At 40.8% G+C, this 21,415-nt stretch overlaps 1 protein-coding gene across 2 annotated transcripts in view; it reads right to left on the bottom strand.

Moving 5' to 3' along the window:
* TENM2 (teneurin transmembrane protein 2) overlaps positions 1 to 21,415 on the bottom strand; it is a 744,328-nt gene that overhangs the window by 15,326 nt on the left and 707,587 nt on the right. For both annotated transcript variants that reach the window (XM_069029269.1, XM_069029270.1), the window contains 9 exons: positions 20,848 to 21,109; positions 19,890 to 20,157; positions 18,593 to 18,736; positions 16,862 to 17,111; positions 13,880 to 13,900; positions 9,738 to 9,970; positions 8,129 to 8,283; positions 6,760 to 7,634; positions 336 to 511 (listed from right to left, as the gene is read on the bottom strand). In XM_069029269.1, coding sequence (XP_068885370.1) covers positions 336 to 511; positions 6,760 to 7,634; positions 8,129 to 8,283; positions 9,738 to 9,970; positions 13,880 to 13,900; positions 16,862 to 17,111; positions 18,593 to 18,736; positions 19,890 to 20,157; positions 20,848 to 21,109 — 2,384 coding nt within the window. The remainder of the gene's footprint in view (positions 1 to 335; positions 512 to 6,759; positions 7,635 to 8,128; positions 8,284 to 9,737; positions 9,971 to 13,879; positions 13,901 to 16,861; positions 17,112 to 18,592; positions 18,737 to 19,889; positions 20,158 to 20,847; positions 21,110 to 21,415) is intronic.

The following is a 21,415-nucleotide window of genomic DNA, read 5'->3' as shown; positions in this document are numbered from 1 at the left end:
ATCTCTGTGGCACTGAAGTCAGGACCAATTTTGCAGGAAAGTACAGAGAAATATGCCAGTGGGTGAGGTGACCCTGACCCAGGAGGCAGTGGCAGGACTAACTTTCCCCAGCAGATAGTGACCATACCTACTTGACACAAAGCAGGACTGCAAAATGGCTCTTACCTGTCCTGAAGACCTGTCATTTTAGGAATAAGCTTTATGGGAGTTTTTCTTGCAAACCTTATATGGTTTCCCCCTGCTCATAAGTGCACTAATGACACGAATCGTTAGCGAATTGCTTTCTCAGGCTGTGTGTGTGGTTAGCAGGTGTGCTGAGAAGTGTGCTTTGGTACCTTGAACAACTGTATAGGAAGCCTCCACAGAGGAGAGATTTGTGATGACCGTGACATCGTCATCCCGATTAGAATTCTCAATGTCGATGGTAATAGACTTTTCCATTTCTCGATGAAGGCTAGTTACCACTCCAGTGGGACGTGTTACATTGGTCAGACGCCCTTCATGATCATAGCTAATAGAAAAGTTAGTGAGAGCAAAAAAGCATGAGGATATATGTTCATTTCAATACCCAATGTATTAATAATGCACCACATTAGTGCAAAAAACCCAGACTGAAACAGATTTTCAAGAACATCCTGGCCATATCTATTTCTCTGTTCTTGAAAGAGTTTATAATGATGAAATAGTATTTTTTAGAGATACTGATCTCAACTACATGGGTGCAAATCCAGGCTAGCATATTTTAAATTATTAAAGTAATTAAATTACTATGAATATACGGAGTGATATTTGGCTCAAACAACTATAATTAGTAAATTAGTCTGCATTTTAATAGTTGCATTTCACTCTAAAGAAGTGGACTTCTGATGGACACTGCAATAAACAATTGCATAAACTGCACATTTGCTTTTGAATACTTAGTGGAAACTAAGTATGGTCTTAAGTGACATATCAAGGAATAAACTTGCCATAAAGGATTAAAAAAGACATCATCTTGACAACATAATAATAATTTCATTTAGATCTTATCTGTGGTATTGAACTGCATTTTGGGGTCAGTATTTTGGCTCATAAAGATGAAAGATGAAAAGCACAGGATAGGTTGGAGTTGCACAAAGGGCAGCAGTCAGCACTCAGAATAGACCTTAGAAGATGAGTTAAATGCTCCAGAGGCATAAAGATGAAAAAAAAAGGAAAAAAAAAAAAAAAGAAAAAAAAGGGCTTTCCATTATTTTATTAAGTTTCTTTAGAGGTATAAAGGCTGAGGAGGGGGGAAGGAAGGAATGCTGCTGGAAATCAAATCATACCCTTTCCCCCTGTCCTTCAGTATGCTCTGTGTGCATACGTTTGCTAAAGAAGCAATCCCTTGGATCTTAGGGGTGAGAAATGGGGACCTGAAACAAAATCAGCATTCCAGTCTGACACTCTGCTTGCTGCAATTCTCTACTCGTGCAAGAGTCTCTCACCCAGCCGCTACCAGAGTGCGCGTGCTTCTAGGGAGCAGAAAGGCAAGAAAAAATGTCCTGTGTAGATAAAGGGAAAAGTTTAGGTAGAGATTGAAACCAACTGGTTGTCCTTTGAATGTAGAGATCCAGGGAGCAGGAAGCCTGGAAGAGAACTGGTAAATCCATTGCATTGCCTGAGAGTAACAGAAGAGGAGAGGAGCACATTGAGTGTCATGGAGCTAGCTCAGTTCATTGTAGGCTGTGGTTAGCTGTAAAGATGAAAAAAAATCAGAGCTCTCAACATGGCTTTACAATTAAAACACTCAAGAAACCTCAGACTAGGCCACCTCAACTGTACAGCATATCTAAAAAATTAATACAAAGATTGGCTCCTCAGTTAAGACAAACAAAATATATGACTTTCAAATCCATTGCAAATGGCTTCACCCATTCAACTGAATATTGGGGAGGAAGGAAAAAAATCACCTGTGGAGCAACGAGTCTTACCAGAACCAATGGAAGTATTAGGCAAAGAAGGAAATCAATTAAACAAAGCATCATGCGACCTAAAAGGGACCAATAATACATTGTGTTCATTTAAGTAGTTCAGGATCAAAGAAAGATTAAGCAGCATGATTTTTCTCAATATAGTTACAAGTTTCTCTCCACAGATACATATATTTTTATATATATCTATATTATCACATCAGCAAGATACTGAATAAAAGATAATATGTTGAGATAATCTATGAAAGTGGGTTTAGTTAAGTCTTAATAAAGGTCTTCACAAAAAAATATTGAAAATTACTCAGAAAGAATAGCTAAAGGAAGAACTTGATCCAGCCAAGCATCTGTCTGGCAAGGGAAAAGAAAAATACAGAAAATGGACAATTTCAAAAATCTTAAAGGTTAATGGTACCCATTAAGAGTCTGTATGTGGTGTGTTTCGTGACAAGCAGAGTGAGGAAGAGAACAATTAGATGTCAAATCTTACAGCAGAGACAGTGGTATTTAGGACAAACTGGAAAAGTCTGTGAGTATCTCCAGTGTGACTCTGCAGCACTCGGTGAACTTCCACAAAAACGGCTGGTGAAATTCCCCATCAGCAAATATATTTTAGGCAATGCAAATGAGACATTAATTTAAACTCTTCATTCACATTGCTGGGTTTTTAATTAACCTAGGAAAAATTCCTGGGGATTGCTGTGGGCTACTCACTGGAAATCTCTGTTCAAAGTGTAAGGGCAGCCTAAAAAGTAAATATGGATGTGGATGTACAGAGACTGAAGCAGAAAAATGAAAATATTCCAGTGCTATTTCAAGAAATCATTGCTTTACCCCTGCCATGGGGCGTATTCCTCAGTGCTGGTCATAGATTTGGAATCAGCAACAGTGGAGACTAAAAGAGTTTATAAGCAAGTGATGGATACACTTAACAAAATACATACAAAAGTACTCTCCTTGAAGATCTGCAGACCATTTCGTTTACGAGTTAGATATATAAAAAAATCACTACTTAAATGATATATACACACTGTGATACCAATATATAAAGGCATTTCTACTTTGTCCATTGTATCAAAATAAAATCTTATTTAAAAAATACCTTAAAGGTAAAAAAAAAAAAAGAATATAACAGAAACCTTTCATGTACCACAAAATTTAAGTGAAATATTCCTGAGGGTTTTTTAAAATGTATGTATTATGTGAGAGCAAGTGCTCAGTAGAATACAACACCCAGACATTTCTCTGAATAATAAGAATAAACTATATATGAATTAAATGATTATATATGTCCCTTCTTCATGTCATGAACCTGGGTCTAATGAAGTAAAAAACAAAATTTACAATGAAAAATACATTAATTGACCCTGTGTCTTCTTCAGAAGCAGTCTCTACCTGTTGCAGTCTGTGACACAGCATCAGCCTGGATGAACCAGATCTGATAAGGCAACCTTTACGTTTTCAAATGAGGTGGGCTCTGGCTACACTGAAATCTCTGAGCTTTTGTTACTGACTTCACTTAAGAGTAAGGCTTCATCCCAAGTTTTTCTACTAATAAAATTACAAGGGCAGATAACCTTTCTTAATCCCAGTATCTTAAAAACCAACAAACAACAGCATCTCCCCACTGCTACCTCACCAATACTTTGCTAACTGTGACCAAGTCTCCCTTGTCAGCAGGCAAAGGTTTCCCAGGACAGATCTGGGTGACACCAGGCACAAAGCTGGTGGCTGTCTCTGCCAGCCTGGTGGCTCTGAGCTGGCCATGGCCAGCCCATGCCCACACCTATAGCTCAACCTCGACTGTGGGACACAGCTGAGCACGTGGCACCTTCTCAGGTAGCTACAAGCATCCATGCATCCCTTCAGTGTGCTTGTGACAGTGCCCTGAGGGCTGCTCTCCCTTGTCCACTACTGTGGCCCCTCTATTCCTTAGGCAACTTTTATGAGCAGCATCCTGGTCTCTGAGGTTTGAGTCGTGCTCCCAAAAGCTCGTGGGTGGGAGCAGGAAGGACAATGCCATACCCAGCACTGCAAAAAAGGAGGGACAGCAGCTTCTGACTTCACACAGAGCTGGGCAAGGCACAGATCCACATACATTTACATATATCCCCATCTTCTCTCCCTTTTAAAACTGATTCAAGAAGAAAACTGCAGCTTTCTCTCAGGATGCTCCCTAGACCAAGTGGAACTGCTTCAAAGATCTGTGCTTCACGCCCAAGCCAAGCTTAAATTACCCCATGTGAGCCTGCTGGTAGCTGTTCTATTATTGAAGAGCCTTGGCTGTTCCTACTGCAAATGAGCTGCATGCACATGCACAGATGCTATCTATAGAATTCACGTATGGAGTGTGCACACACACAAAACCAGCTTGTGTCTGCAGCTCTCTGCATATGCAGATGCACACCTAGATCAACTGCACAAATTTAATTCTGAGAGCATTTTTAGGGTAAAGTTTCAGATAAATGAAAGGAATATACCCAATAAGGTAACACGGCACTCCAGTGTCTGGTTGATATAAATGCACTGAAATAAATTTTTCATAAGAACTTTAGCTCATGTAGTATTTTACCACTTAAAGACCTCTGTTCTTTTCCAGTTCTGCTGCCATATTAACAATTTTGAGTGCTGGTTATGTCTGTATGAATGCATGAATGTAACTGCACAAAAAATTATTTTGTTGTCCTTATAAACTCTCATTGGCTAAATACTTCTTCCATCTTCAATTTATATTAACTTACAGCTACCAAAAAAATTGCAGAATGATGAATACAGAATTTTCTCTTAGGAGCTGTTTCAAAGAACAACAAGAAAACAGAAACCAGAAACCAGCAATGAGTGACTGTGGACTGTGACTGTTTAAGTTTGTATATTAGATTTAAATAATGTCTTTATGGTTCTCTCATCTCTGTGCTCCTATGCTTATGAGAATGTATGTACAAATCTGAGAGAAAGTAAGTTACTTCTGCTGCCTCATCAAAGTTACTAATTATCTAAGACAGTACCTCAGGCTGTAATATTTAGAGCTAAATATGGTATTTAACTTCCACTGACCTGAGGCAAAGGTTGTGCATCTTTTCTTATTTGATCTTGGAAAAAAATGTGCAGCCCTATGTACATGTTAACTGCTATTTTCAGCTGATCTCAGTAAGACATCAAAGCCCGTACCTTCTGTATTTCCTTAGGAATCATAATACAATTTTTCTAATTAACTATGCTAACTTAGCACTTGGTGTGACTCTCGGACACCAGTTCTACCAGTTTAGTAACTGGTAACTTCTGATGACCTTTCTTTAATGTTTCACTGATTTTCCACGTAGAGTTTTAAATTACTTTGCTGTTTAGTTTTCTATAATTAATTACTGGTGTTTTGAGAAATAACTAATTTATATGACTGAATCTTGGGCTACCTGCTGAGGAAAAAACAACAAAAACCTTCCTAGAAGGGCATCCACATCTCCTCAGCAATAATATGAAATTTTATTCTGTCTAGTCCAGTGAGCTGTTACGTGAGCTTGCAATCAGCAGGTAATACCTTCATGCAGTCATGTAACTGAACTGGTTTTGTACCGAATTTGTGGTAAAGAAATAATATTTGCAAAATACTAAGGAGAAAGAAGCCACTCCCCACGTGAAGCCCCGGGCTGGAGGAGGCAGTGGCTGGGCATGCAGGGCCCCACGAGAGGGCACTGCTTTCCTTCGAACGGGAGCCGGCTGCAGCAGTCCGGCTGTGCAGGGCGGACGCTCCGAGCACACCGAGCAGTTTCCTTCTATTCCTGCATTTCTTACGTTCCCTCTAAACAGAGAAAACAGGTGGCCAAGCTGAAGGCATCAGTAAATTAAGAGGTGTGCGCCATTGCTAGTCTGCAACCTTGAAAATAAGCCTGCCATTTAAAATTAAATATAAAGCCCTATTCCTATTTTCTACTCACTGATTTGGGGAATGGTATTTATTAATGATTAACTAATTCAGACAAAATATATGGCATCAGACTTGCCATATTTAAATATATTTTTTCAATATGTCATTTAGCTTCTCTTTTAAAAATTGTTTTGATCAAAAAATGGCAGTAAGACTACTAAGAATAGGATAAATATTAATAAAAATCTGACTAGTTTTTCTAGATTTTTAATATACTTTTGAACCTCATCTCTTGAGATGAATTTCATTTAAAGAGGAAGTTCTGCCTATTTAATCTATATGCTCATGAACACCAGTGTGCTTTTGGGTTATCTACAAATTATGGAAGTTACACCAGGGGTCTGACAGATAGCTGGGGATCTAATTTCCTCACTTGTCTCAGGAATGAACAATCAGTGAAGTTAATCAACATTTTAACAACCATGAGTAATATACGAGGCTGAACAGAAAGAGAGATAATTTGAGTTCCAAAAGAAGCTGCAGCGTGAGGGTTGCTAGAGAGAGGCAGCTCAGTGTGGGCTGCAGTGGGAGTGCTGGGCTGCTCTGGCTGGGGGCTGTGGGCAGCTGTGCTGACCACAAGGACCAGATTAACTAAGCTGGGATTCTGGCTGTGGCACACGGTCCTTTGTGCTGGACAGGGATGAGCTGCCTCAAACCCAAAGCCCGGCAGGGATTTAGGTGGATCAGCACCCACCCAAAGGACCCAGCACAGCTGACCCCATCACAAAGCCACTGAACCACGTCCAGCATCGCACTGGATTGAGGCACAATGGCCTTACTCAGTATCAGTGAAAGACCTACAACAAATTGCAGCAGGGTCAGTCTAGGACCTACTCACTACCATTTGAAAAATAAATGTATGCTTAATATATCCAAAAACATTCTTACTCATAAAATGTTGTCCATCCTGTTTCATCACTCTTCGTTGCTAAGAGACCACTGTTTCCATTATATGTCATTAATCCGAGCTCCAGGGTCTGTGTTGAGACCAGCTTGAGTCCACCATTAGTGCCAACAGCCAGCGTGACAATCTGATTATCCGGCATCAGTAAATGGCGGGGCATCCCACTGGCATCCCGACGCACCTTCAAGGAGTTGCCATTGTTGTCCATCACCTCCGTGACATCGTTATCGCTGCTATAGGTGAAATTGTACAAGTATTCCCCGGTAACGAGGCTGAGAGTGTACTGGTGAATCCCATCAGCATTGAAGACATACAGCTCCTGTTCTCCTGGAGATGCAGCTTCATATTGGTTAAAGGAATTAAGAATGGGCCTGTTTTTACTGACAGCCCTAATGCGGATATTTCCAAGATCAGCTATGTAGATGGTACCATCTGGGGCCACAGCTAAGGAAGATGGTGAATTTAAGATGGCATCAGTGGCATACCCATCATCCCCAGCATAGCAATTACAGTTGACATCATTTTTGCAATCACAGTCTGAAGCTGCCCCTGCAAGAAGGCATATTTCTCCATTGGTAGTTACCTGGCGTAGCCGATTAATTTTTTTTTCATCTGTCTCACTGATGTAAAGAACTCCTGTGTGTGAGATGGCAATGGCACTGGCTGATTCAAGTGCAGAATGAATAGCCAGTTTGCTAAGAGAGTAGTCTATACCAGGAACCTGGCAGTGCATGGGGCGTCCAGCAATAATGCTAACTTGATGGTTTTCTGTGATCCGTAAAATAACATTGTTCTCTAGGACATAAAGGGAGTTGTCCATGGGATTGACAGCGAGATCAGTAGGCCACTCCAGCCGTACCTATGAGTTGCACAAATTATTACTGTAAAACTCGAAACTGAAAAGTACACTCCTAGTGCTTAAAATTCCACGTGTAACAACAGCAAATTAGTGAGGGGTTTATCAGCGTAAATCATGAAACCAAGTCATGAACGGCAACTATTTCAAACAATGATTTTGTTTTTCAGCAATATTAAAGCTACGTGCAGTTGTAACTTTGCCTAATTGTGTTTCTGTGCAAGAATGAATGCTACATTGTGGAAGCTCTACAATAATTACAGAAAAACAGGCAATTAAGACAATAACTCCCATTATCTCAACCTTATTTCTCTCTAGTTGCATAAATAAACTGTGTTAGCCACAGTAAAAAGGATGGTTCACTCATTTCAGTAACAAATCAAATACGTTATCATCTTGTGCTGCGCGATGTATTTCTTAAGTGGCCAGGCAGTCATCCAAAATAGATGCCCATCTCTTCTAAGGCAGAGAAGAAAATAAATGCAGTAAGAATCTACCTGGGTGACATCCATGCTGGAATCACAGCTGAGAGGTCGAACAGCAGTGAGGTCATTGGAGCCCAGCAGGGTTGATATAATTCCGTTCTGATCCACTTTTCTAATCATAGTGGCGTCAACAAAATACATGAGTCCATACTTATCCACTGCAATTCCTGCAAATATAAAACCCAGGCATCAGTGCAGCAGCGAGGCTCCTGCCTTCAAGGCAGGCTTTGTCTTGTTTACAAGATGGTGAAATTTGTTCACTTCCCCCGTTCTTTCCTCCCTCCCAACCTGAGCACAGGTCCTGGAACCCTCCAACAACCCACAGTTCTGCCAAAGAAATAGCATCAAGCAGGTTTATCCTTCAGGGCTTTAAAGAAAACCACAGAAATCCCCAAACAAGCCAAAGACCGAGCAGAATGCATCAGGTTATTTCTAGATTCACATTCTGTATATTACATAAACCCAAATAAAAAATTGTCTCCTAATTTTACTCAGAAATTCGAGGCATTGCTTTCTTCACCTGAAGAATCTAATGAGGATGAAGAATTTTTAGAAATCTTTTAAAATACCTTCAAAATTTTTTGAAAACTAGCAGGACATTGTATTATTTCTGGATGTTTTTTAATTCTTTGACCTGTTGCAGTAAAAATACAGAAAGAACATCTGGTGTTTCCAGATGAAGACACAGGGGTTGCCAGCCTAAAATAAAAAGGGAAGGTTCAATGCCTGTCGCATTGTGAGTCCTTAGAGAGGAAAGGCACAGAATGAAAGGGTGCTCCCTCCGAGGAACACACGGATGCTCCTGCTGTTTGGGAAGGAGGGCAGCCTTTTTCTCACTTGCCTTTCCTGCTTTGATTTGGTGCACTGCCTTGTCCATTTCTCAGGCTGAAAATAAAATATTGATCTAAAAAAATTCTGTCTTCAAATGGTTGCAGTGCCCATCCTATTGGGCAGTGAGGGAAGATACAGCTTCATTTTTAAAATTTCTATGTGTTAAGTGAAAGTACTCCCTATACAAAGAAACTGGACTTTCCATTTTTGTGTATCTCTTTGATCATCTAGTTATTTTCAGCCACTGAAAAAAAACCAGAGATGTTTGAAACACCTGGCAAGACACCTGATTAATTCATCCTTACAATTAAGAAGAAACAACAGAGAAAAAAAAGCCTTAAAAAGAAACACATCCCCAAATCTCTGTATCACCTTGGAAACTTCTTGTCAAAAATTAGAAACTGGAAAGGGCAAAAATCCTTTTATTTTTTCTCTGACTCTTAAGAAAAAGGAGATACATAGAGAAAAAACTCAGAGAAAAGCCACAGAAAGCAGTTCCTCTCCCCAAAGACTGCATCTCAAACAGTAATCAGTTTTCCAGTTTACACGCTTCCTTCTTGGAGGGAGCAGTACCCTGCTAATTTGTGTTCTGTTCTCCTTTTGCAGCACCCAGTGTCGGGGTAATAAAGTTTGCTTTAACTAAACAAAGCACGAACACTTGCCAATCCACTGTAATTAAAGCCCAGAATAAAAATCACCGAGCAAGGAGTGATTTAATTGCCAGATAATTATTTCCACATCCAGCCTAGCTGCACGCAGTCATTTTCTCCGGCTTCTTTTCCTCCTTTACCTCGAGGGCTCATTAGGGTTGCGTCCACTGCCTTCCCTCCATCCCCACATCTGGCTTCGTCAAAGGGCAGGCACTGCTCTCCTGTCCCTGCCACCACTTCAGAGTTACCAGCAAGGTCCTTCGTGCCCGTGAGGGACTTGACTTTGTAAATCCGTCGGCTATTGGTGTCCGACACGTAGAGTGAGCCTGAAACAGGGTCCACGGCCAGATAGTATTTATGAGCGGGATTGTTGCTTTAGAGAAAAAGAAAGCATAAAACAGAAAACAGCTGAGCAGTCTAGAAACTTCACAGGCTTTCAGAGCTTGGATACTCATCAGGCACAGAAAGATCTGGAAAGAAAGTCTGACACCTTCGTACAGAGGTGAGGTCTGAAGGACCATCACCTGAGGACCTAACTTGATTAGGGCCTGGTCAGAGGGATTGTAATTTTAAATCTCACTCATCCTTCTACACTGAACCTTGCACAGCAGAGCCCAATAAGCCAGAGCTGCACAGCAGTCTTTCCTCTTGATCTCTTTAGCCCTTTAGATCTGCTCCAGGTCAATTCTCTTCGGCTTATCTGTTTCCCCGCTACCTTGTTTAACTTCCTTTGGAAGCAGAAGTCATAGGAGTAAGATCAAAGAATCAGCTCTGAGTTACTTAGATTACTTAGTCACAAGATTTGTGAGGTTTTGTATAAATAGGAGGCAGAGGCATAACAAATTTATTTCTAAAGGAAATTTGTTCTCATTCATTCTTATCAAGAATTTCATTTACAGCAGATGAAGTTGGTTATATAACTAGAGCCAGAGACCCCAAGTGTCTGACTTTAACTCCAAACCTTCTGTCATTGAAAAACTGGTCCTCAGTTTGTGATTGGAATGGGCGCTCATATGGAAAGCTACTTCTCTTCTGAAATATATGTTTTTTGACAGCTTGTCACATTTTGGAACTACTTTAGCAAATCATCTGCAAATTGAGAAATGTCAATCTTCACAATATATATACATTCACACACACAGAACTGCAGTGCAGAAATATTTTCAAAATCTTGCCTGGCTAGTTTTACTCAGTTTATTTGGATTTTAAGCATGATGTGAATTTTCCAGCCTTTGGAGCCTATGGGTGAGCGTAAATAAGGTCAATGGTGGTTTCGAAGCATAGAAGACAAATGAAGACAGGAAGAAAAAAAATGAAGGTTACTTACCAGTAACCAGAGATATTTGCCTCCAAATATCCACACTCCTAGTTTCATGTGGCAAAAGTGCCCATCTCCAAGAGTGAGGATACACAGAGGTAAGTTATGATGGACATAAGCCATTTCTTGATCAGAATCGCTGAAACTACAATAAAGCCACTTTCGGCAGATGGATCCATTGGCACACAAAGGTGACTGTGGTCGTGGGGTCATGACCAGATTTGGAGGAATGAGGAGGCCCCAATATATCACTTTCTACAGTTAATTTCCTCTATGCCAGTCTTTGACATGCCATGGGTTTAGGTCAATAATGGTTTGTTCTAAGACTGTAGAAAGTAGAAAGGAGATTGGTTTGATTGCAATTCAGTTGGCAGTGGCAATAGCATCTGCTGAAGTCTAGGAGTGTAGAAATTAGAGATGAAGAAATACAATAAACAAAAAATACTGGCAGGTTTATTTCATGCATGGATCTCAAAGTACTTTAAAAAGATGGGTGTAGCACCCATTTTACAGAGGAGGAAACTGAGGCACAGAGAGGTTAAGTGGTGTAGACAAAGTTATGCAGGGAAACTAGTGACATGCTAGTGACATCTAGAGATTAGAGCACAATCTCATTATTCCCCAAATTCCTCTCCTTATCTTCAGCAGCAGACTGCACCTCTTCACTACTCCCTTATCACATTCCTTCTCATCCCTCCAAAATAATGCTCAATCTTCTCTGCAACATAGAAAAATAGTTCTTTCCACTTTAGAGATTCCTCCAGTCTCTCAGGTATCTGAGCCATACATACACCTGCACGTTTGTCATTGCTTTGGAATTCTGCTCTGTTCTCCCACCACGCTTCCCCCTCACGCTGAAGATCACGCTCTGCTGTGGCACTGCATTGTGCTGTACCTCACAAATACACCCAAACTCAGCTCAAGGCTGCCCTGCAGCTGGTGCCTTTTGCAAGGCCCTTCTGAAACAAGGCACACTCCCCCACCCTGGCCAAACGCGGACCTGAGGCAGGCACAGACTGGAGCTGGGCACAGACAGGAGCTGGGCACAGACTGGAGCTGGGCACAGACAGGAGCTGGGCACAGACTGGAGCTGGGCACAGACACTGCTGCTTGCAGCTGGAAGTGAGGGCCCTGCTGGACTCAGTGGTGAGAGCTGCTCACACAGGGCCCAGCAGAGCAGCAGCCACCCTGCAGGAATGGAAGGGTCTCTCTAGTTTTCACACATGATTTTTGCCAGCCTGTGCCCACCTCTGCCTCCCCTCTGCCCTCAGCCAGCCCTAGGTGTGCCCTGCTGCTACCAGGATGGGATAAGAAATGAGTCAGGGTAAAGAGCAATGGCAGAACATGGGCTTATTTCCCTCTCCTCTCCTGCAGTCATGGTGCACCCATGGAGCTCACCCTGCCTTTCTCCTCTGAAATCTCGCCCAGGGCAGTTGTGCCAAGGAGTCAGTCACAAGCTTTGATTCCAGATCAGAGAGCAGCAAGCTGCAGACCTGTTCCATACTCCTTCCCTCTTTCCTGAGCTAGGTAAGGGAACAGATAGTGGAAGACTTTAAGCAAATTTCTGAGGGAGAATGACTGCTGGAAGGTAACATGCACTCACTGTGCTCCCAAAGAATCGATGAGACCATTACCTCCAACAGGGACTTGTTTTATAAATGAGTACTCAATAATTCTCGAACTGCCATCTGAGCAATTAAAGACCTCTGCCTCTCTTTTCTCCTCGCTGTTGTAATCTTTCACTTGAATTATAGGAGGCCAAGGGTTGCACCTTGTTTTAAAAGATTTTCCATGGCATTCATTGTTGCTTAGAGGCCTCTGCCAATAATGTCTGTGCCTCCAGCCCCCCAGTGAATGTGTGGTCACACCCACCTGCAGCCTCTCTCTGCTCTCTGAGGGAGCCTGGGGCCTGGCAGCAAGTGCAGCTCATTCTCCCTGTTCTTCTCACAGGTGCATCAAATTCACAACAGTGCAAAACCAGCTTTTCTTTAAGTTTAACCAAAAGAGAAGCTGTCCAGAGCAAATCTCTAAGCAGCTGAAAAATGAACTAGGCTTAGTTGAAGCAAATGAGGAACCTCCGGCATCACCAATAATCATTAGCAAATTGTGAATGAATTCATCCAGATAAGAATAGTTAGGGGTGTTACACTTACTATGCCAAAATATACTGTTAAGGGGAAATGATCCTGTTTAGTCCAAACCATCTATTGCATCAACTTGCATCACAGAAATGGAAAGTATGGTTTTAAAAGGGTAATGCACAGGACACTATGGAATAGTTTACAAGAGCTGTTCTTGTTCTTGCCTTTGATTTTCTCCAGGGTGAACATCCTCCCTGTCCCAGATGTGGCATGAAAGGAGGCACAAGTGTTCCCTATGCTGCAGCCATCCAGAAGACCTGGTGTTCTCCTCCTGACATCCAGGAAAATTACGCCTCCCTCCTGAATCTCACAGTGACTTCATCTAGTGGTTGCACACAGCCAGCCCCACAGGTTGGCTATTAAATGTGTTTGACAAAAGAAATATAAACTAAATTATGGCAAAGGACAGCGGGTTCAGAAAATCATTAATGACCAGAAAATGAGTTTTTGACCTATATGCAGTCATTAGTGCTTTTGTGAACCTTTCTGGCATTTGTGAAAATGCTGTTGTAGTTTACCTTGACCATTTAGACCAATTATAGACACCAGGGAAAGGTGTTTATCTAGAAGTTAGCTTGGGGTTCATTATATTTGCATTCTACTAGAAATTTCTAATTACTTTCAGAACTCATTGGCTGCTTTTTCACAGCATTTCATAATTGCTAATGCTTATCATATTCATAACACACAATTAGCACATAAAAATGTTTCTATATATGGTACATGAAGAACATAACATTACACAAGAAGCACAACACAAAAAGCAAACACAATGAAGCAAACAAACCATATCAAATTATATGGGAAAGAGCTCATGTCTTACCTATGTTTAAACTCTTTATTTCTTTATTGAAAGGGAACAGAAGAAAAAAGAACAAACAGTTAGCTGAAGAATAGATGGTAAAGCAAACATAGTATTTGTTTTATTTTACAAAAGGACACAGGAGAAGATATCTCTTTTCAGCACTAGCCTTAGCTTAGTTTACAGATGAAGAGTGACTGGGAGGGATAGAGCTGCAAGCTAATTCCCTATAGGATACCCCTCCCCTCACCCCCCTCCCCTCATATTTAGGAAACTTTCTGAACCACTGAAAGAATTTTCACATGGAAATACATGTAGCCTCGGGGCTAGGAGTGAGAGAAACTGGCAGTTCTCTGAATACAGAACTGGGCAGGGGGAAGCACTGAGCTTAGAGATATTGTCTGCCAGTTGGAGGCAACCTCTTTAATCAAAATAGTTTTCCAACAGGCTATTTCTAGACAAATTTTTACTATGCAGTTTGTTTTTCTCTCCTCCCAGTCTCTAAAATAATTGCTTAAAGCAAGATGCTCCTTGGTATCTGTTTAAGCCTACCAAAGCCAATGTTAGGGTAAAAAAAGCCCCTTCTAAGTGAACAGTAAGGTACTGTACAATGGGAGATAAACAGCATTAACTGACCCACAGCTTACTGCCCAGACACAAAGCCAAAGGAAAAGTGCTCTCTACTTCCCACAAGAAAATTAACACATTCTCCGCTCCCACAGCATTTCACTGTGATGTAATTTCCATTTAGGAATAGGCACTGAACAGAGCAAAGAGGTTTGTGACTCCTGAGCTGCAGCAGTCCAGGCACAGCCCCCAACTTACAGCCCCAGCGTGAAGCCCAACATGCAGCACTTGAATCCAAATTCCTACTGGCCATTCCAACCAGGCACCTTCACAAAGGACAGTGCGAAAGAAATATGCACACTGGGATGTTCTGATGTATAAAGGCACTCGAGGTTTTAAGGGCTTATGTGAAACCAAAATTACATCAGCTGTGAAATCTAAACAAAGCGATGTATTTGGTTTGTCATACTTGTGGATGTACTGGTTGCAACATAATCCAAACTGCTTGGTATGAGCTGATGACTCTGCTCTTGTTCACACTGAAATGGCTCAAATCTTCAAACTCTTACCCGTGTAACTCATGCAGATTTCAAGATGAGCAATGAATTACAATTATTGCTATAGATTATGTTTGCTGGAATGGACCTTAATTCCCTTTAGAGGAACGGGGGTAAAAGACATCATAATGTAATCCTGAAGTCTGTAAATCCTAAAAATCTGTGTGTCGAGTCCTTTGCAGCTGTCCAACAGCACTCACAATGCAGTAGCTTCATTGTTAATTGCTTCTAGTTATAACAGAAGCTAAAGAAACTATGCTATGGAAAACAGACTTTCATAAAGGAGAAAGTGGACAACAGCAGATAAAAGTCCATCTTCTATTTCTTTACTGATGTCCTTTCCAATTTTACCTGACACATGACGAAAACCCAAGTTCCCTCTCAATCTCTCTCTCAGAGAGAGAAAGCAAAGTATTCACACTAATACTATTGTAAACTTTGAGGCAACATTTTCAAACATCAGGTGGGCTAGGAAACTGTCACTGGCTGATACTGGTAAGTGAGGTGCATAAAAATGCATTATTAAGAAGTATCCTAATCTGAAAATGTTTCTTTTCACATATAAAGCTGTAGTCCTATTTACGAGAAAGCAAAAAAGATCTGAACAACTTAGAAAAAAAATAATTAGCATATTCTATATAATGCAGAGTTATAGTGCATATTGATATAAATATTTATAGCAGGTCACACTTCCACGCCAGCTACCTTCTGTGGTTTAAACTGAGCTGCTAGCAGAGAGCACTGGATGATCCATGACTTTTTTAAAAAAATATAATGAGGCAGCCTGATGGTGTATGAGGCAGGTGTCAGAGAGTGATTTCAGAGTTGAATTGGCCTGAATCAGACCTCCTTCCTTCTCTATAGAATCAGAATTCACAATAGTGACATCAACAGAATGACATGAATGGAAGAGAGGTGTAAAATAGAGCTAAGCCTCCTATTCTTTAACAGTCCAATCATTTTGCACTTTTTCCCACTAATTAAAAATTAAATGTACAGTGGAAACAGAGGAATTGGTTATTGGTCATATCATTTAAAAAAAGACTTGTGACCTAATTTCACTCAATGTACTTTGCAGCTATATCCAATTTCCAGGAGCACTACTGCTCCTGCCTGAGTGGGCTCCAGGAGGGTCAGCAGACAGCCAGGGCACGCTGTATTCCTCATTTTTCTCCAAATACTCAGTAGTGCTGTAAGTATAAGGTACAGTTACATGAGCTAGGGTTTGAAGCAATAGCTCTTGCCTCTCCTAGAAGAATGAAAAAAGGAGATGGAACAGAAATGTGTGAAGTGGTACACTCTACACTCATGCCTTCCCTATTACGTGATCAAATCTTAAGGTTGGAAGGGGGCATGGGACAGGGGGAAAGAGTTACAATCTTAAAAAGAGTTCTGATGATGCAAAATAACTCAGTATGTCAACCTGAACTGCACTTGGCAACCTACAGAAATAGACTCACAAGCATGGAAAAGAAATGTGAAAGTGGATCTCAAAACCACTGGCAGGAGAACCTTCCCTCTGATCTCAAGAGACTGTTACACCTCTGCCTGTCACTGTGGCTCAGTACCTAAGGGCAGTCAATTCCATAGTTTTCAAAACAAAACTAGAAGATGCACTGAGGGAGAACTGAATCAGTGATTACTAATGAGACAGAAAGAGATAGTTTGTACTTTCTGTACAAATTAATTTGTACTCTTAAGCCCTTCAGTCACTGCTCTGGTAAGTTACAGACTTTGAGCTATGCATTTCTGTGCCCCATTTCTCCACTGGAATTTAAATAGGTTGAAAGTGACAATGTTTTTCAAAATTATAAAAAGTAATGGTAAAGGCTGATTTGAGCACAGGCTCCAGAAGCGAAGCGCTGAGGTTAAGCCTTACCTCAGCTCCAGTATGCTAGTGACATTCCTGGAGGGGAAGATACGCCGAATATAGTTAAAATCCCCAACAAAGAGACTTCCATCAATACCCACTGCCAGTGCTACAGGGGCCAAGAGCTTATTTCCTTCTGCCAGACCATTGCAGCTCGGACAGGAGATGCTTCTGCGGCGCCCGTTCCCCATAATGCTGGTTATCACAGCCGGCTGCTGGGTGAGAAACTGATTTTCTCCGTTGCCTTTGTGCAATATACCTAAGGACAGAGAGGAGAAGAAGTGGTTATTACCACCATTCATTGCAGGGGACTTCAGGCTGTTTTCATTTCAACAGCTGCTTTTAAGGACAGTTATAATGAAATGACTCCACCATTTGGTTTTTCAACGGTGCAAAATGAGCAGAAGGATTTTGCAGGAGTAAAAATAAAGGTGTAATGAAGATTCAGTGTTAAAACCCACACACATACACAGCTACAGACCCAAACCTACACCCAGAGTCCTTTGGTATTCGTCATGAAAGAAAACCCTGCCACATAGCTCTGGCCTGGGACTGTGGTTTAGATCGTTTCTGAGTGGGTGGAGAAGAGCTGTTCCTTATTTGTGTCTCACTCCAGTTTCCTGTATCATGTTTTGTTTGGAATTCTGTGCCAACCTTACTGTTCTCTTTCCACCTCTCAGTCTTTCACACTTTTTTAATGGAAAATGAAAAATGAGAAATGGAGGCACCAGAGAGGATGATGGCACAGAAAATGAAAAGATAGGAGAAAGATGAAACTCCCAGAAAGGCTGCTAAGGATCAATGATAAAAGGCAAGAGGGAAGCTTGTGGTACCTTCAAGATAGGATTTATTTTCAAAATATTTGTTCAAAGAGCAGACCCCTGCTCCAAGAGGGCAGTGGATTTTCTGACAGTGTGACCACATCCTTGGTCATCAAAAACTGTGGAAATCTGGCTGGAAACTTTCAGCCTCATGTTCTTCTGGAAATGAAATTGTAACAAAACTGGTTCCCCACTGGCGACAACACTCGCTGTTGCCATGTACTACCCAAATGTGGATCCACTGCCCGGTGGTGGAAGTGAATTCAAATAGCCTGATCTTGCCAATTCTGAACAATACTTTAGATTTATTAAGCAGAAATACACTTTGGTAATGATCAGCAGGAAGGCTGCAAACAACACTTTGCAGGGAACAAATAAAATGTAGGCTAAGCATTCAGCTCCCAAAGAGCTGTTGGTAAAATATGAAGATCACAAAGATTCAGCTTAGCATATGGAAAGACCAAAAAAAGTGAGGAAAAAACAAAAAGGTGACAAAGGAGAAAGACAAAGGAGACTCAGTATCTTGTCACAGACTTATACTCCTTGTAAAATCCATCTCAGGTTAGGGGAAAAAAAGGTCAAGCAAAAGGAACCAGGATCAGATGTGGTTAACATGAGAAAAACAGGGAAGACAGAAAGATATTACAGGGGAATAAATGAAAAACAGAATAGAGGATAAAGATTAGGACTTCAAGAAATTCATGCTGTGCAGTAAACAGTAAACACAGTAAAAAATGTGTTGAAATTTACAAAAAAAATTTCTGACAACTGAAATATGTCTCATACCTTACTGAGCTAAAGATGAAACAAAAAGAGTGGAGAAATTGAATTTTTGGAAGGGTAAGTATAATGCAAATAAAAAGTTTTTGCAGATAGGACTCTATACAGGACAGCAAACACATGGAATTAACTAACTCACCACTCTTGACATTAAGTACATGATGTTTATCCAGAGACCATCCTCCTAAGTTTGAAGGATCCAGTTCAAATCCTTGCAGCAATGCTGTCCTCTTCTCCCATAAAATGAGACTGGGGCAAGTCTCATATTCAAAACCCACAGACACTGAAATAAAATAAAATCTAATATACTTGCTGAACAAACACTGAATTAAATGTCCAGACCCTATTCAAATCATTGAGCATTCCAGTCCCCCAGCCCTCTCAAGAAGATGGAGTGATTATATTCCTCACTTTTATTCTACAGTATTATATTCAGATCTTTGACTAGACACAAATTTGAAACTTCATTCACATGTACTCTGCAGGGATCTGATCACTTCTACTTTAATAGCTCACATTGGGAAGTGATGGGTTTGGTGAGAGGAGAGTAAGAAATAAATTTTTTAAAATAGAGTAAAATTATATTAAATAATTAAAAATATCAGATAACAGGACAAGATAAATTCTTAATTTGCCAGATGTTCACAGCATTTATTTAGTGTATTCATTCTACATACCATATACCAAAGGGCAGTGAAAACTTTGTGTGCATTTAAGCACAATTGCACCGCAAGCATTACACAGGACAGCAATATGCCATGTAGTAATGTAAGAAAGAAAAGCTACAGCAAAGAAGAATTTAGAAAATATAGAAAATAATTAAGACTTAAAAAAAAATCTGCTCTATCCACACTGGCACAGCTCTGATGCTCATTTTTAACACTGTTGTATCAAAGTTATTCAGATATTCAATGGAAACTGAAAAATATTATGATGATCGCTCTTTTTCCCACCCACTAGAATCAAGCTAACTAAAAATAGCTATAGAACTACAAGACTGAACAGCATCAGAGGAACAGCATTTTCATTTCAAATGTGTAATACCACAAGAGACTACAATAAGACCATGTGTGAAAACCCAAATGCACTGCAGACTGCCAACCAGTCCAGAATGAGGATCATTTTATAACTAAAGAAAATAAAATTGTAATGATGGATTAGGTTCCACCTAAGTTTCTGTGGCCAGTTTTTTCTATTGCCTGGTCTAAACCTTCAAAGTCAGGTACTGATCAGGCAACCCAGGCATGCTGATGAGTTTAGACCCTCTGAATATGATCTTTAATGTGTAAAAGAACCGTAATACAAAGATAAATTGTGTCAGGGAGACAAGAATGGTTCAGTCTATATTTGCTCCTCCATAAGGAAGTTTGAAGTTTTCTTATTTAGAATTACAGGTGTTACTTGGAAAGTTTTGGAGCTTGTATTCGCTGACTTACCTACAGCATCCGACAACCCATAAACCTTCTGACCGTAGGCATCTGTTTTGTCCCAGATAAACGTATATGCCAAGTTGGGAGATGCCTGAAATGACTTTTGAAACAAATGCCCTTCTACTGCTACCATCAAATGAACTTTGATCAGATTCAGTGGCACAAGTGTCTGAGTCATTATGATCTTCAGTAAGGATTTGTATCCAGCAGTGCGGGAACTCAGGTAGCTGAGCTTTATACTAGAGCCAGGGATCTCAATTTCTTCATGAAGAACCTGGATAGGAAAGAGATCAAATATTTTACATTAATGATTTTTTTTTTTTAATGTATCACCTTGTGTATTCTTATAAACTTATGTCTTTCTATTACTGGGAGTGGATATCCTCAAAGCAACACAGTTCAGCTGACATTTCTGACAAATAATTATTTGGTGTCTGTGTACACATCTTTTTAAGAGCTCACTGCTGGCAAAAGGGCAAATAAGCACAACCATTTTTACTGCAAGTTATATGCAAGGGAAACATAAGAAAAATCATAGGAACCCACAACTTCCACTAACAGTGTAAAGCCTAACTGAATACAGCAGTGAAAAAATAGTACCAATAGAGTTTTCTTTTGTCCTAAGAAGGAAATAAGGAACCAGTCTGTGGTCAGCACCACATGCCAAGCCTTTGCAAAATTCTCTTGAAATGCCTAAGCTGGCATCTCAAATACACAGATATAGTTGATATGGTATATGATAATAGTAGGGTGCAAGGTAATCAAAGATAAATGAGTCTGGGTGATACAAACCTGGGATATCTCCTGCAGCCCTCATTGGAAAACCTGGTACCTGTCAGAACGAATGCAGCTCTGCAGAGATACCTGCTGTAGCAATTGCAGGGAACATGGTGGCTGTGTGCTCAGGTCAGAACTGTCAGCTGAGCCCTGATTTCTGTACCCTTTTCACTCACACTGTTCTTACCTGGGTTTCTGGCACAATGGGATTGCGGCTGGGAGTGTCACTGAAGAAAGTTGAAAGTGGTGATGAAATGATGACTGGGTCAGGACGGACAAACCCACTGAGATCACAGCTGGGAATGGAGTTCTCCTCTGTCTTCATCACCAGGGTGTCCATGGCATAGAAGCTGTTCCATGGCAGCCAGACTGTCCTTTCCTGGCTCATAAATGGGGCCCGTTCAAAGTGCAGCGTTAGGGATGCTCCACCATTTGCAACCAAGTCAAACCTAGAAAAGTGTGGCCTTTAGAAGTGGCAAGACTGAGTAATTCCAGTAATAACATTCCTGGCTAATGAGATAGGTATAGAGGCATACCAGTAGTGATGAATATTTGTCTGGTTTGGGGTGGGATAGAGTTAATTTTCTTCCTAGTAGCTGGCAGAGTGCTGAGTTTTGGATTCGGGATGAGAATGTTGATAACACAGGGTTGCATTTATTATTGCAAGGCAGTGCTTACAAAGAGTCAGGGCCTTTCCTCCTCTTCTCCCCACCACACCAGGGAGCAGAATGGGGGCTGGGAGGGGACACAGCTGG

Source organism: Aphelocoma coerulescens, chromosome 13 (genome assembly GCF_041296385.1).
Source record: "Aphelocoma coerulescens isolate FSJ_1873_10779 chromosome 13, UR_Acoe_1.0, whole genome shotgun sequence".
Lineage (NCBI taxonomy): Eukaryota > Metazoa > Chordata > Aves > Passeriformes > Corvidae > Aphelocoma > Aphelocoma coerulescens.
The sequence above is the reverse complement of the archived record's forward strand: the minus strand, read 5'-3'. Positions and strand labels throughout refer to the sequence as shown.